Source organism: Amphiprion ocellaris, chromosome 2, assembly GCF_022539595.1.
Source record: "Amphiprion ocellaris isolate individual 3 ecotype Okinawa chromosome 2, ASM2253959v1, whole genome shotgun sequence".
Taxonomy (NCBI): Eukaryota; Metazoa; Chordata; class Actinopteri; family Pomacentridae; genus Amphiprion; species Amphiprion ocellaris.
The window spans coordinates 19,738,238-19,754,949 of NC_072767.1; the positions used below are offsets into that span (position 1 = coordinate 19,738,238).

The following is a 16,712-nucleotide window of genomic DNA, read 5'->3' on the forward strand; positions in this document are numbered from 1 at the left end:
AAGTTAGAATGAGACACACTGTAGTGGAGGGCCATGTTTCCATTGCCGTCTGTCAGGTTAACGACATATGGTAGCAGAGTGGGTGTGGTCAGTCCCACCTGTCGCAGGTATAACCTGACTGTATCCGCCTGTGAGTCTTTCTGACTGGACACCTTGAACCACTCCTGGTAGAGTACCACTAAAACCTGCCGCTGAGGAGAGAAAAATGAGAGGAAAGATATTAAAATGAAAAAGCTGCTGGTGACAGCATTTTTTACTGCTCCCTGAGCATCATTTTTACTATTTGGGCTGTTGGGTAGCTTGCAATTTCCTGAGGAACAGCACTATAAACTAAATTACTCCACATGTTTCTACTTTATTAAGTCATAGAGTTTAAAAGAAGATCAACACAGAAGCACTTTCCCAAAACAAAACACAAAATTTCTCAGTTTTAGAAACTGAATTGCAAAAATTCGATTATTTACAGTTGAAGAAATTCATACCATTTCTTTATCAGGGGATGAAACCTCTTCCATTCTGTCCTTCACATAAAGACAGGCGTCTATAAACCCCTTGTCAACTTTTTCCCTAAAAACAAAAAAACAAAAAAAAACAACAAATGATAAAGTAAGGAGTTGTACATTTCAGAGCAAGTAAGCTGGTGAGGTTGTGTAGCTAGATACACCATTCAAACTGGTGTTGTTATGTTGAATTATTATGTATTGTTTCATTCGATTACTATTTCTTGTGCAATGTAAAAGCAGAATTTTACTGCTGTAGTTGGTTGAAGTAGAGCTTATTTTGAACTATTTTTGGATATATTTTAATATTATGCATTAATATACCGATTATTTTCTCCATCAATTGACAGCGTAGTTTCTAAAAAATCTGAAAATATTGAAGTGTATCACCACAGCTCTCAGTATGTTTTGTGTGCAAAAATCTTAATTTGTAAAGTAACCTCAGCTGTCAGATAAATATAGTCAAGTAAAAAATGCAATTCTCTCTCTGAAATACAGTGGAATAGAAGTATAAAGTGTCCTGAGACTCATATTAAGTACTCAAATATGTTCATAAGTGCAGTATTTAGTCAAGGTGCTCAGTTACATTCCATCACTGGCATGTTTGACCTTTTCTTGTATCGTCAAACTCTCTGATATTTTTGTGTCAGCCAGCACATTTCACACCCAGTCCTCCTATTGTTTTCTTTTTCCGCTGTGATGTGAAAACACCGTCACGCCAGAGTAACAAGACGGCCAAAAGACAACTGCTTTGGTTCTCGTCTAAATTCTGTGAGATGAAAACAAGAAAATCAAAGATGTCTTGCGAGTCTCCACAGCTCACACACATCAGTCAGCAGTCTGACACACTGATAACACATGCAAACCCCAGTGGTAACAGTTTGCACTGATTCACTGCCCAATAATATCCACAGACTGCTCAAAGTGGACATCCATCATGTAAACTGTACATCTCCGGCTGCTTAGAGCCTCAGTAGGTAACAATCTGCACTGTACTTGTCATCTAGCAATAACACCCATGTGTAAGTACACACACACAAAGACATAGGAATGATGAGACAGGTGCTGAATGATGAGTTAATATAAGCACTGTCTTATCCCAGGGCCCCATCTACTGTCTGGCCCTGTGGCCCTCAGCCCTGGCCAGATGCCTGAGACTGATAAGTGATCACTCAGTGACAGGGAGGACAACACTGCAGGTTATTTGTTTTGTTCCAGACTCCCAGTACTTCACTGAGTGAAATGTGTCTATGTGAGTGTCTGAGATCTTTGATAGGGTGAGAGCAGCTTGTGCTGAAATGTTAACGCAAGTTATGTGTCTGCTTGTGTGAGGTTTACCTAAAAGTGTGTAACACAGCAGGGTATGGAGCATGAGTGAGTCTGTGGAAGATATTAAGATGTTAGCGGGGGTTTTCCAAAGTAAGGGTGGGTATAAATGTGTTAATTGGATTACTCTGTGTGTGTGTGTGTGTGTGTGTGTGTGTGTGTGGAGCCCATCACACTGTATACTGAGGCCTCAGCTGTGCCTAACTAGCATCACTGTCATCTACATGGATGTACTGTATGTTAAGTTTTAAATTATTTTATTATACAAGCAATAGTGGGAGGGACCGACTGGCGTCATCACTGCATATGATGCTCTTCTGTGCAGTTTCCATTTAAATGATCTTTTGCTCTTTCATTCTGCTTCTTTCACCATGAGCAGGTACACATGAAGCTTCATGTGCCAGAGGAGTTGGTGGTGTTGCAATATTTGCATTTCTGCTGCTGTTGTGTGCATGTGCACACTGATGGTAGTATCTTAAGTTCAGAGAATTGACAGGCATTGACATCTGTTAATATTTATAACCGAAAACTGCCTAATGTTTATACATGCAAGTGATCACATATTTACCAGCGATACATCATATCAGTAATTCAGGCTTATCAGCTGAATAGCCTTGAATCAGGGTCTTCATTTTCATCCAAGTTGCTCATGAAAAATAAGTTGCTTAAAATGCTACAGATACAGGCTACATTGGCAACATAAATATTAAATAAAACATCCCTGACGTAGAGAAACATATTCCTTCTTTAGATACCGTATGTTACCAGATACAAACCATTTAAAATAATATCTCTATGTTTTTATATCATACACCCATGAGTTTCTACATAACTGATTACAGTATATTTACATTCCTGAAGAAGAAGATTTGTATTGTGCAAAAGACAGCCCTGCTTGGTTACTTTGATGAAAGTGTTCGCCTCCTTGTGTGCAAGTATTCCACAGAAACAACTCCACTCTAACTACTTTTCAGGGGCACCATCACTGCATCCTGGGCTTGTTACTGCTCAGAATGATTGTGATTGGTTTAAACAAATACAAACACACCAGGGTATTTTTCCCCCCACAGCACAATTAAAATTAGGTGTGGCCAGATGATTCTCCAGCACTGACACAGCATTATGTAGATAGGTCTGGCTATATGAGATTAATTAGTTGTAGACTCCTGAATGTGTGTTTTCATATCTGATTCTGACTGTACACTATATGAATAATTAAGATATTCTCATTAAATAAGTGAGCTCTGATAAACTTCTGCATGCTTGTTCTCTCACCAGGCACTTGAACCCCGTTACTTGAAATACATCACTGGGCACTTTACTACTTGCAAATATGAAAGTGTGTACATTGAGAAAACAATGGCAACAAAAACCTTTTACACCTTGCCTCATCTCATGTTGTTTCTATAAAAATCTTTTCAAATATTTTGGGAGAATACACAAGCAGCCCACGTGACCAATCAGTTCTTGGAGTACCCATGTGGTGTAACTAGCTGAAATAGGCTAAACCTGCAGTTTCATTTTGGCAGACTTAACATACACACTCCTAGCTATGGTGTAAGCCCTTAACACACGACTCTTCCGTCTGTCTCACCCTTCGGCTTGCTCTTCCAGAAGATCATGGCTGCTTTCTGGATCCAGCAGGCCTCTTTCGACTTCCTTCTCTTCAGCCACAGCACCTCCTGCTTCAGCTGAGGCCTCTGCTTCTTTTCCCTGTGTTTCTGCTCCCTCCTCAATCTCCTTCTCTTTCTCTTCCTCCTTCTCCTTCTCCACCTCTGGCTCTGAGCTATCTTCTTCCTCCACCTCTACCTTCGACTTCTCGTCTCCACTGGACTCCTCACTGGATGTCGTCTCGTAGCTTGAGGAGGACACAAATAAGTAGACATGAGCACAATTATGAAAGCTTGACACCGAAAACTACACAAATCATGTGCTAATGCTTTTCCATACTGAATGTTGAATGATTTATCAGGTTTTACTTTGAAAGCAAGAAAAATCCCTAAATAAACCATGCAAGATATTTTTGTCTTTCTTAGGTTTGGAATATTTACTTTAATGTTCTTCCCTAAAAGTAATCAAATGTATAGAAGTTTAATGCACAAGCAGCCACATCAATGAAACATGTAAGCAGATAAAAATAATATGGGAGCAGAAAAGTCAACTTCAGTCAAGGTTGGGTAAATACTAACGGGTCGCTCCCCGCTAGACCTCAAATATGACATGAGAAAGATGCTTGTCTAAAGCAGCCTTGGCCCAGATGTCTGAAAACATCCTTTACCTAATTAAACATATACATAAAAATCCATAGGTGTGTTTGAACTCTCACATATGCACCCATGGACAAAACACAGCCTTGTTCAGTGAGGAAAGGTTACTGATATATACTTAGAGCTGTGGAGGCTGGTTGTGGTGTGTGTGTGTGTGTGTGTGTGTGTGTGTGTGTGTTTGTGTGATCACTGCAGTGCATCATGAAGTCACCTCTGTGAGGCCAACCATCAGATAAGTCCGATACTGAATGCCACTGATTCATGATTATTCTGACACACACACACACACACACACACACACACACACTTGCACACACAGACACACCACACCACAAGAGGCGTTCAGGGGCCACAGCATTCTCTGGATTCCTGAGCAGCTCAAGGGAGAGCAAAGACACATTGGACCATCCACAGAGAAGAAATACAAACTTCCCATTTCCTGGTGTGGGCAGAAGCCTCAGGATATTTAGAGATATAAATATTGTTGTCTGGCATGTTTGTCTCATTATGAATAACATCTGCTCAATTTTCTTCAGAATCCAGCAGCAAAAAATAGAAATGGCTGGATATTTATAGTAAAGAAGAGGGGTTAAAACAATGGCTCAAGAAACAAACTATTTGTAGACAAGTGTTTTTAAAAGTTATTCAAAGCTTATGAAACATATTAGTGTATGTTTGCAAGGAGTGGATCCTTGCAGTACCACAAATAATTAATTATTTGTTCTTGAGAAAAGCTTTTGGAGTATGTTCGTAGGTCACTGTGAAACAGGGAGGAAGGAACAGAACTCTCAACAACACTCTGAAACAACACTGCAAAGGTGAGCAGGTCAGAAAGCAGCGAAGCTCAGGAATGTAAGATCAGGAACACAGGAATAAAACAAATTCACTCATGGCAGCCATGGACTTCACTTGCAAGATAGAATACCTCCCAAATATTTCAGACAGAACTATTTCATATAAGTGATGAGAAACACTGAAAATGGTGAAACAAGAAAGAAGTCTATGATGAAATGTGTGCACAATAAATGCTCTGCTTTATCATCTTTTGAAAGACAAAAGACAAGAACATGTGTTTTTTCAACCACTGAAGTGTTAAAATTGCAGCAGTTTCATGTGTTATGTTGCTCCTGTTTACAACATTTTTGGCCCTTTAAAACAAAGAAATGTCAGTTTGTGACCCATTGCTATTGTTTTCATGTGTCTCTGGGTGATAACAAAGTCCACCAGAAAAAAAAGCAACTTTTATATGCATTAAAGCCAAATTAGTGCATCTGATTATTTAAATAATTTCAAAGGCCAAAAGAGATACATAAATATTTTATAATTCTCAGTAAAGAAGACAGAAAAGGTCTGAAGAATGTCTGAATAAATTGCAATCATTTGTGTAGTTTAAATATCTTTTTCTGCTCTGCAATCTTGTTATCTCTCAGATGTACGTCGCCTTGGATAAACGCGTCTGCTAAAATGAAACTGTAAATTGTTATCTGACCCCTCAGATTTAGCTTGTGAACCCCTGGGAGTTTAGAAACACTGCACAAGATGGCACATTAATTTAGGGTATTTTACACAAAACGACTTTGAGTGTACACACAAAAATTTATGATGACAGTTTGTTTTCTGCACTAAAAAATAATAATGAGCTTATAGGCGTGTTAGCTGCTGCAGCTTTACACAGAGAGGGGGATCACTGTCTAGCCCTGTGAATACAACTGAGGTAGTTACTGTCTGTGTGTAGCTGTGCATATTACCATTACAACCATTATGACAACTACTACTACTACTCCTACCAATTATGATATAATATTTAACACAGAAATAAAAGAAAGTCAAATAAAGTTGAATTAAATTAAACCCCAGGATTAAAAAGAGCTAGAGTCCTCCAGCAGGGAACTTCAGAGCTGAAAGGCTCTGACTCCAGAAGCCTGATCACCTTTACTTCTGAGTCAGGAACAGCCAGTATTGTGCACTCTGAGGATCTGAGGCTGCAGCAATCCAGCAATATAGCTGGGAGCTGAACTTTAAAAGTGATCTGTAAAATCTCAGTCAATTCTAAAACTGACTGGTACACAGTGACGAGCGGCAAAAATAAGGCTGATAAGATTATGTCCTCTGACTTTTGTTAGGAGCCTAGCAGCTGTGTTGTGTACCAGCTGAAGGCCTGGGATTGTTTTGTTGCTCAACCCTGAATGTAATTAATTAAAATAGTCTAAGCAAAATGAAATAAAGTCATAGATGTCCTTCTTGAGATGTGGCAGGGAAAGAAAAGAGCTGATCTTTGGGATGATCTGCAAATGATACATGAATATGTCTTTTATTTTGCCTCACAGTAGTCACAATAGGCCATTTTCCACTGCAGGAACTTGTGGGTCATTTTAGGACAGCCTGAAACTTTGTGTGTGTTTTGAACCCAAGAACTGCCCCAGTAGAACCTCTGTCAGGTTGAAACACTGAAGAAAAAAAAAAAACCTGCTGTGAGGGGCCTACTGGTAATTGGTTAAACTTGGAGACAACAAAAATGATTGGATAAATTTCGAAAAAGAACAAAGCAACACAAAATCTAGCATATATTCGAACATACAGTAAGAAACCCTCTACTGTTCTATTTCTCACATGCTCATAGAACCGAAGTTACGTCCAATAACTATTAGTTATCCCTTGACAACATTGTGGTTGAAGCTGTCAGACACTGTGATTCACACAAAAATGTTTAAAAGTCAGATTCAGGGGTCAATCCTGTAAATGTTTACGCCACCTCCCCAGAATAAGTTGCTTTTTCTCAAAGGGTAGATGTACACTTAGTTCTGACAAATGGTTAAGGTTAGCCAAAGTCAGGGTGCGAGGTTAAGTAAAGTATCCAGAGAATTTCTGTCAGTAAATACAATGTCCTCACAAGTTGCAAAAACACATGTTTTTGTGTGTGTACAGGTGTTTCATGTTATAAATGTAACACCAGGCAGCTAACAGATTCACACGAGCCAGAAAAAAATATTCTCCCTGCGTAATGATACACCTTTGCTCTTCCCACTGCTACCATCTCCTTATTTAAAATTCATCCGCTTTCACAAGTACACACACAAACACGGACGCACACTCCTACACTGCATCCAGCATCAGCCAGTGCTGACATAAGCACGCTCACACACTGACAACTGTGCACGCACATATCACATAATGTCAAACACGGATACGCGCGCATGCAGATTCACACTTGCAGTAGCAGCAGTCAGGTCAGATTCAGGGCAGTCTGTCTTCAAATGAGTCGCTATGACAACATGCAAGGATGTGGAAGTGTGAGACACAGCTGGGCTTCAAAGTTCAAGCCAGATGATCAACAAGAAAGCTGTCACTCAGCTGAATAATTAAGAGTAACTGCTGCTTGGACAGTACATTTTCATCTTGACTGATACAACCTTTGAAATGAATGGACTGAATGGACCCCTGGCTATCTACACATACAGGTATTATAAGTATTTCAGAGACTGAACCTAAAAAGCTGAAAGTTAATTATATTTGACTATTTATTTTGCAAAAATTGAAAAAGGAAAAAAAAAGAAAATTAGTACACTGAAAAAAGGATAATTTCTGTCCCAACTGAAGTAACTGGTAACACACAACTGAATTAAGTGTATGAAATTAAGCTAACAAGATAAAATTGATGTACTTAAATCATTTACTTTCTCTCAAATTAACTGTTTGCTTTGCTACAAGTTCTTTACAAGGGCAAATCAACTTGTTTCAAATTTTTCCCACCTAAGTATTTGCTTTACCCACATGTAAAACATGATTTTGTTTTCCTTTTCCTTACTCTGTAATCCTACTTTAAGAACAATGATTTCTGTGTTTTTTATATATATATATATATATATATATATATATATATATATATATATATATATATATATATATATATATATATATATATATACATATATATATGTATATATATATATATATATATATATATATATATATATATATATATATATACATATATATATATATATATATATATATATATATATATATATATATATATATATATATTTATATATATATATATATATATATATATATATATATATATATATACTACCAGTCAAAAGTTTGGACACATCTTCTCATTCAGTGGTTTTTATGCAATTGTTTTCTACATTGTAGAATAATACTGAAGACATCAAAACTATAAAAGAATACATATGGAATTATGTAGTAAACAAAAAAGAGTTAATCTTCAGTATTAATCTACAAGGTGTATATACACACACACACACACACACACACACACACACACACACACACACACACACGATTAGTGCAAAGACTGTCAGAAGGCTGAAAATCCAACAGCTGTTCCTGTAATTCTCGTGTAAAAATAAAAAACACCAAATGAAAACAAAGACACACACATACCACCAAAAAAACGGAAAAAAAAACTGCCCACATAAGAGCATAAATCACACAGAGACTGGATGCTGATTGAAAAGAAGATTTTACCCTCCATTCACCCCAACAAACTTCAGGTTTTTCTTGGCTCCTTTGCCCCCCTGCTTGTCAGCAGCACCATTTTTCTTCATAATAGATTTGAGACCTGGTGAAAATGGGGACAGAGAGAGAGAGAAAAGGGAAAGAGAAGGAGAAACCAGAGAAGAAAAAATTCATCAAGTTTCTGTGGAATTCACAAATGTATTTGTGTGGTGTCTGTGTGAGTAACTAAACACAACTTACAGTATGATGTTTACCCATGAGTTACAATTTTAAGATCCGTCACTTTCACACATGTATAGTTAGGTTTAGAAACTAAAACTGCTTAATTGAGTAGTGAACCCATAGACAACTATGGTTTGCAAATCTTTCTTTGTGGAAGTATTAACAGTATGTCTGCCTGCCTGTTTCTGTCTGTGATTGTGTCCTTATGGGAATGCTAGGGCTTTTTGGAAGACATTGAACAACGTATGGATGCAATTACAAACAAGTGTAGCTCATCAAATGATGTGGGAACACTGTGTTAGCATGGGAACAGGAAGCTAGAGCCTCATCTATGTGCTCCACCTCTAAAGCTAATGTGAGGGAACAGCCTCCCACTGTCAAGAGAAATGACCTTTGCTTTAAAAAATAGCTAACCTGAAGACATTAAGGATCTCACTTTACTTGTATGATGACAGTTACATAGAATTATAAAGTACATATTCAATCAAATCAACTTATTGAATGAAATCAACTTACTTCAGGCTCTTTCAATTTTTTCAATGTAGAACGCACACAGGGGCCACACAAAGTACTATACAGTGTACACACAGGTCAGGATTACATGTCTTATTGACAACATACAACCTTGACATTGTCAGGCCTGCTTATATATGTAACTGCCCCATAATTGATTCTGTATGGGCTCCTTTGCTGACTCCCCCTTGGCTCTAAGCCCAGTAAGGCTGTCTTAGTTGTGCCTGACAGCAGACATGGTGCAGAGGATCTGTAATGTTTTATGCAAGGACATTAAGGATGTGGCTTTGAGCCAAAAACCACCAGCAAAGAAGATCCTAGCGACCACCCTCTCTGAAGAATGATGCTGTTAGATCCAATATCTCTCAGGAGACAGCAACCCAAAGTGGGAAAGTTTAGAACATTTTTGGAATTTCAATATTCCTATTGCTAGCTTCTAATAAATAAAACAAAGGTGTGATTTAACATTCCCTCACTTTGTCAGAGAGCTCTGAGATACTTTGCTCATTCATATAAATCACAAAGCGTAACTTGAGTCTCTGATGACTGGGAAGAGTGAAAGTAATGGTTTCTGTCTCCAATATTATACACAGCAGCTGATATGACGCTGAAGATGTCCGGCTGGGAATTTCAAATGTCAAGGCTGTAGACGGCAACCTTCAGAGAAACTGTGACATTCTGAAAAGACCACATACACACACTTGGCTTAAAAGCACTTCTGTATACTGTACTCCCCGCACTGAACTTAACGTGAACTCAGAATGTAAAATATGAGTGTGATAGCGCAGTGATTCTGTGCTCGAGTTGCTGGCCAGAAACGGAACAGTGAGACATTAAGGGAGGGAAGAGAGGCCTCGTCTGTTTGATGTATGTGTGAGGGCCTGAGCTGGAACCCACTCAACTGGGTACTGCAAGTAAGTGCCCATATGCATGTGTGCACTCCCACATTGGAGTGTGTATTTTTAAATACATTGTGGAACAAGGAATGTGTGTTTGATGTACTCTTGGAGGTCACTGAACCATGTCATTTCAAGTCATCAATAGTTACTATATCTTTGAAACACCGCATGTATTGCATATCGACTTAAAATGTGCTACCGCCACAGCTATGAATATAAATGTGTTCTATATAATAAACAGCAAAGCACGTTGTTCCAAGTGATAAAGAAAAAGCCTAAGAAGTGGCTCAGGTGGTAGAGTGGATTGTCCACTAATCCAAGGCTGGTGGTTCAGTCCTCGGTCCTGCTATAAACCAAAGTGTCCTTGGTAGTGGTTGTGTGTGGAGTGAGTATGTTAATGAAAGACATGTTGCATAGCACTTTGTAGACTTGAGCTGACACTGACTTGGTCTCTGCATTGGTAAAGAAGTGCTAACAATGCAGGTAAATGTGACAAATCACAGTCTGCATCCTCTGAAAGACCTTTTCAACATTGGTTGAAATCTTCAAATTTATCATTCAGTGTTGATATGGTTATTACTAGGGCTGGGACTTTAATGCGTTAATTTCAATTAATTAATTACAGAAAAAATTACTCGCTAAAAAAATAACACGTTTAATCGCGCCTTTCTCAGTTCTCGAGTTTCTGGCACACCAGTAAAACTGATGAACACTCCAGTTCAGTAGGTGGCGGTAATGAACCTAAAGCCTGTTTACCAGTCGTGAAGAAGATTCTGAGGAGTGATATCAGCACACAAGGAAGTTTGAACAGTGAAGGAAGATGAGACCGCATTGAGCTTGCTGGGAGGAAAGTTTTCTTTTAAAAATCTTCCCGATGGCAGCTTGGATAAAAGCGTGATTGTGTGCAAATTGTGAAACAAAGAGTTTTCTTATCAACGCAGCACTTCGAGTCAGCAGTATCATTTCAATGTAAAACATGTGGCTGTTAGCACCAGAGCTAATGTTAGCTACAACAGTCCTGGTACCGGCTAACGGTGTAGCCATCCCATAATACACCACTTTAGAAGACACTGAAAGTGCTTGAGTTTAGAAAAAGTCTTACAATGTTGAATATAATCACTATAATTGCACTTTGAGTTTGCAGTAATCTGTGAATGTAGTTGAGAGATGAAGAATGCACAGATAAATATAAATGAAACAAGCATTTTTGTGGTTTATTACTCTGTCAAGGAGGTGGAGCAATAACTTAAACAACAACAATTATGTCTGTCTTTTAATAACTTAATGATAAACTTTTAGTTTATGAAAAATATATTTTTGTTTATAAATAAAAATTTATATTCCTAAAAAAAAGAACCATCAAAATGACACCATTTATCAGACCCAGAAATTCTGAAAACAGAATGAATCTATGGATTTTCAACTTTTTAAAAGTCCTTGAACTACTTATGCTTATGCTATGTGCCATACGATGGATAAACCAACTAAATCTAGGCTTTAAATCATCAAAATCACTTTTTTCTATATGTCCCATTTTAAAATTGTCCATCCATCCATCCATTATCTATACACCGCTTAATCCTCATGAGGGTCGCGGGGGGGCTGGAGTCTATCCCATCTAACTTTGGGGCGAAGACGGGGGACACCTTGGGCAGGTCACCAGTCTGTCGCATGGCTACATATGCAAACAATCACACTCGCATTCACACCTATGGACAATTTAGAATCATCAGTTTACCTCAGCATATTTTTGGACTGTGGGAGGAAGCCGGAGTACCCGGAGAGAACCCACGCATGCACAGGGAAAACACGGAAACTCCATGCTGTCAAATTTATTTGAATTGAAAAACTTTACTTATTGTGTCAAATATTGTTATTTGACAAAAATGTGATTAATTGTGATTAATTAATTACAAAGGCTTTAATTAATTAGATTATTTTTTAAAATTGTGTCCCACCACTAGCTATTACCCTTGACATGCAACCAATCACACCATGCTGTGGGCAGGACATTGCTTGATTCATGACCACAGATAAAGAGAGAAAGCTGTATCGGAGCCAAATTATCCATCCATCCATTATCTACCACCACTTAATCTTCTCTAGGGTCATGGGGGGGCTGGAGTCTATCCCAGCCAAGTCAGGGCAAAGGCAGGCTACATTCTGAACAGGTCACCAGTCAATCACAGGGCTTCAGAGCCAAATTAGCATATTTTAAAATATAATTATTCATTTTGAATCTTAAAAACATAGCAATTCTTATGTTAGGAAAAATGCAGAATATCAGATACAATAATGAACCAGGCTGATATTTGTTCGACCCCTCATCATTAGACTCCTGGCAAAGAATGCCCTTTATTTCGACCCAGTACTGCATGCCTAATAAATCAGGTAATCATTGTGTTGATACAGCACAACTGATAGAAGAACCAAAAGACATAATCTAACAGAATAACATCCGAATAGTGTTTCTAAATAATTGAATAGGACTGGTGTGGTTTCAGGTTTCAGTGAAAAGAAATTACAGCCGCCAAGAGAGACCAGCGTGGTGTAAATACACCACTTTGTTCTCAGTATGATAGTAAGAGTGTGCGTTTAACATGAGCTGAGAAATATGCTGGTCAGCAAAGTTAAGAGCTCTACATATACAAGTGGCACCACAGAAATCTATCAAACTGTTCTGACATGTTTGGCTGCTCCTGTCAGATTTTTCTAGGAAATATTAACTTCCAGGGAAATTAATATTCCCGACTGCTAAGCTGTATATGTGTACATTAATAATACCACCTCTTTGCAATTGGAGATCATAAGGGACTTGTAATTAAGTGGCATAGCTAATACAATATCATTCTTTGTGAAGGGATCATTTCAAAAAATGTTAGAGACAAACGGATTCAGCTCACTGAGTCTGTTACAACTACGTAAGCAACTTTCAGACAGACAGATACACAAATGAACTACAGGCCTACCTTGTTCTTGTTGTTTGCTGGCAGCAGCTGCTTTCTGGCCTGGGGAGTAGAAGGCAGAGAGGACACTGAGGGAGCTGACCAGTTGACTCTGAATGGAGCTCATTTTGGAAGGACCAGGCTTCCCTGCTGGTTTCCCCGTTGTTGTTGCTGCAGGGGCAGCTTTCCCTGCAGGCTTGGCTGAGGTTCCCTTTCCTGCCTCTGCTCTTTTCCCCGTCGTCTGTTTCTGTGTGCTGGTGCTCTCCTGCTGGCCTGCCGTCTGTTGAGCTCCAGAGCCGCTTCCCAGCTGTGCCCACTGTTCTCCTAGAAGCCCCGTTAACCGAGTTACAACTTGACCCAAAGCTGCAGGCGATGTTGGTGACTCACTGGATCCGCGGCGAAGAGGTTGTGCCTCACCGGTGTCGCGACGCGAAGTCTGAGCCTCACTTGAACCACGACGCTGAGCTGCTTCGCTGGAGCCTCTGCGTAATGATTGTATCTCACTAGCCTCTTTGTTAGCAGGTTGAGTCTCACTGGAGCTTCTACGAGAGCCCTGAGACTGAGGCTGGGCATCCATCGATACCTGGCGAGTTGGGCGGGCCTGGGCTTCTCCTGACCCACGCCTAGAAGTTTGTGATACACTGGATCCCCTCTGTGCTTTAAGCTCTTTAGAGTCCCGACGAGATGCAGAACTTTGAGGCTGAGACGGGGGTTGAATTGATTTGGGTCTGATCTGGATTTCACTGGAGCCTGGAGATGGACTCTGAGTGGCAGCCTGAGGCTGTGATTTTTTCTCATTAGGTTCCTTAGCAGGCTTCTTTACTGCAGTGTGGTCCTCAACCTGAGACACAGATGGGGTTTGAGGTTTTTCCTCTGGTTCAGACACTTGTGCTGAGGACTTAGCATCAATCTCAGGTGCACTCTGTACCTGTGGCGAGGGCTGGGTTTTTGTCTGGGGCTGGGTCTGTTGGGCTTGTGTTTCACTGGATCCCCTACGAGGACGGACAGGTACAACCTGAAGCTGAGGAAGTGACGGCTGCGCCTGCTCCCCCGAGAGCTTCCGGCCTCTCTGTGGTCTTACAGGAGCTACTGTCTTCACAGCTGAACTCTCTGCTGATACTACAACAGTGTCAGTGACCACAGTTTCTTTGATTGTTGCACACACAATCTCTCCTTCTACTATTTCTTTCTTCTTAACAGACTCTGGGGAAATTTGCTTTGTTTCAACTATTTCTGTTTCTACAGTCTTTGGGGGTATAACGTCTTTTGCTTTGGAGTCATCTTGTGCAAGACTCACTTTAAGCTTATCTTCTTCTGTTGCGGGAACTGGACTGGAACCCTCTTCTTTCTGGCGTACAACATCTGAACCTAAAGTTTGTACAACTATGCTTTCTACAGCTTTAATGGAACTCTCTGTTACTTCTGCCGCCACACTTTCAATGGTTTTTTCTTTTGCTTCTGTATCTTCTGTTCTTTCACTGACTACAGTACCTGCATCTTCTCTTTGGCTGGCTACATCTTCTGTCACTTGACTCCCCGCTTCTACATTTCTGCCTGGGTTGTTGTCCTGTCGTCTATGGGTCTCTGTCTCAGTCTGTTGGTCTGTCCTTTGCGCTACCTCTGTCTCTGTCACCCTGTCCACAGTACCTACCCTTTCCGTCTCTGTCCCTCGGTCTACACTGCTGGCCCTCGGTCTCTGTGGATGATCTGTCACTGTCTCTCCATCTGTCTCCGTGACTTGGTTCACCCGTTGAGCCACAGGCGTCTCGGTCGTCTGATCCTGAGTGGTGATTCTTTCGGTTATTGTGCCTCGTTCCATGCTGTTGGTTCTGGGTCTAGGTGGACTCATCGCTGTTATCTCTGCTTCCATCTCTGTCACCTGGTCATGAGTGTCAACTTTAATAGTGACTGTTCCTTGATCTATACTTCCAGCTCTTGGTTTGGGTATACACACTTCTATACAGATTTTATCAGTGTCTGTCCCCTGATCTACTGTGCCAGGGGATTCTGTCTCTGTTTCCTGGTTGGCAAAATCTATTCTCTCTGTCACTGTCCCTGTGTCAATGCTCTCTCTTCTCGGTCGATCATGTGCTTCTGGCGTACAAACCTCCACTCTCACTCCCTCACTCATTTGCAGTATTCTCTCCTCTTTCATCTTGTTCTCCTCTATTTGTTGCTTTAAAAGAGTATTACTTCTCTCGAGTTCTTGGCTAGCCTGACTAAGTTTAGCTTCCAGTATCATTAACTTCTCCTGCAGATTCTGCATACTATCTGGGTCCTCAGGTTTTCCTTCTTGTGATGCACTGCTGCTGTCTTCAATACTGCTAGTCTCTGCATCTTTTATAGCCACCCTGAGTGATGTTAAATCCTGTCCTGCAATCTCCCGTGATAGCTTTTGCACTGCATGCTCCAGTGGACTCTCTAATGTCTCTTTTCGTTTGTCAGATTTGTCTGATGGCAGTGTTTGTCTGTCCAGTTCTTGTGCTGACAACCCACTCATTACTATGTGCGGTGAGGAACTGTCTCCCTCCTTTGGTAAGGCTTTAATTTTCTCTGTCTCACCTTGTTTCTCTTTCCCTGATACAGGCTCTGCTGGCAGAAGCTTTGAGTCTTCTAAACCTCCAGTAGGTTGACTAATCAGAGCCAAATTAAGCCCTTCTGAAGGTCTGTGTCCTTGTGTCCAGGGGCTTGCCCTAGCATCATAACTTGTGGCTACTGTAGAGGATAATGTGGAAACCTGGGCTTGGGCCTTAGCTTGCAGCTGAAGTAGAAGCTGCTCCCTCTCCTCCCTCAAAGAGCAGATCTGAGCCTTTAGCTCCGGGATGGTTTTAACCTGTTCTTCTAGCTCTCTGACCCGCTTCAGTGCCACTGTAATCTGCTGGTGAAGTCCTGTCCGATCCTGGGGAACACACCGTCTCTCTGTAATGTCTGGTGAAGCACGAAACATGTTCTCTGTTGAGCCATTTTCTGGTGTTCCCACAGTACGGTCAGGACTGCTTGAATCTGAACCTTTACGTTGCTGTAGGGTGATGGGCATGCTTGAGGCTCTGAGCAGATTTGGACGACTTTGAATCCCCACAGCTTTTTCGTCAACACCTCGAGTCCCTGTTCCTGCTTCATCTGTAGGTTTGGCTGAAACGTAGCCGGTTCTTTGACTGGTTGCTCCTCTGGTGCTCTGGTTGGAAGTTCCCCCTTCACTTGCCCTGAAATCAAAGATTTGCTGGACCTCAGTCACCCGTGATTTAGGCTTGGGTCCCAGAGTGGATGTCCCAGACCATGAACTGTCCTTTTCCTTTGGGACAGGCCTTGCTCCATGTCCAGGAAGGCTGAAATTTCTAGGTAGAGTGCTGAATTTAGGTGGGCCTTTTACCCTGCGCTGGATGTGGACCCTTTTGATGGTGTTGCCTTTTTCAATATCATCAACATACTTGAGGAAGTCGAGGTCCAAGTGGAAGCCGTAAGGAGTCTCCACTGAGTAGGGCAGCTGCTTCCTTTGAACACCGCCCTCAGTGGCCTTGGTCTGAAAGCCATTGGCTGTAAGGAATTAACATCAAT

The 16,712-nt window shown here is 40.6% G+C and overlaps 1 protein-coding gene across 1 annotated transcript in view; it reads right to left on the reverse strand.

Moving 5' to 3' along the window:
- kank4 (KN motif and ankyrin repeat domains 4) overlaps positions 1 to 16,712 on the reverse strand; it is a 32,469-nt gene that overhangs the window by 4,828 nt on the left and 10,929 nt on the right. Inside the window, exons 3-7 of the mRNA XM_055005724.1 lie at positions 13,182 to 16,691; positions 8,588 to 8,681; positions 3,421 to 3,684; positions 483 to 567; positions 6 to 191 (exon numbers count right to left, since the gene is read on the reverse strand). Coding sequence (XP_054861699.1) covers positions 6 to 191; positions 483 to 567; positions 3,421 to 3,684; positions 8,588 to 8,681; positions 13,182 to 16,691 — 4,139 coding nt within the window. The remainder of the gene's footprint in view (positions 1 to 5; positions 192 to 482; positions 568 to 3,420; positions 3,685 to 8,587; positions 8,682 to 13,181; positions 16,692 to 16,712) is intronic.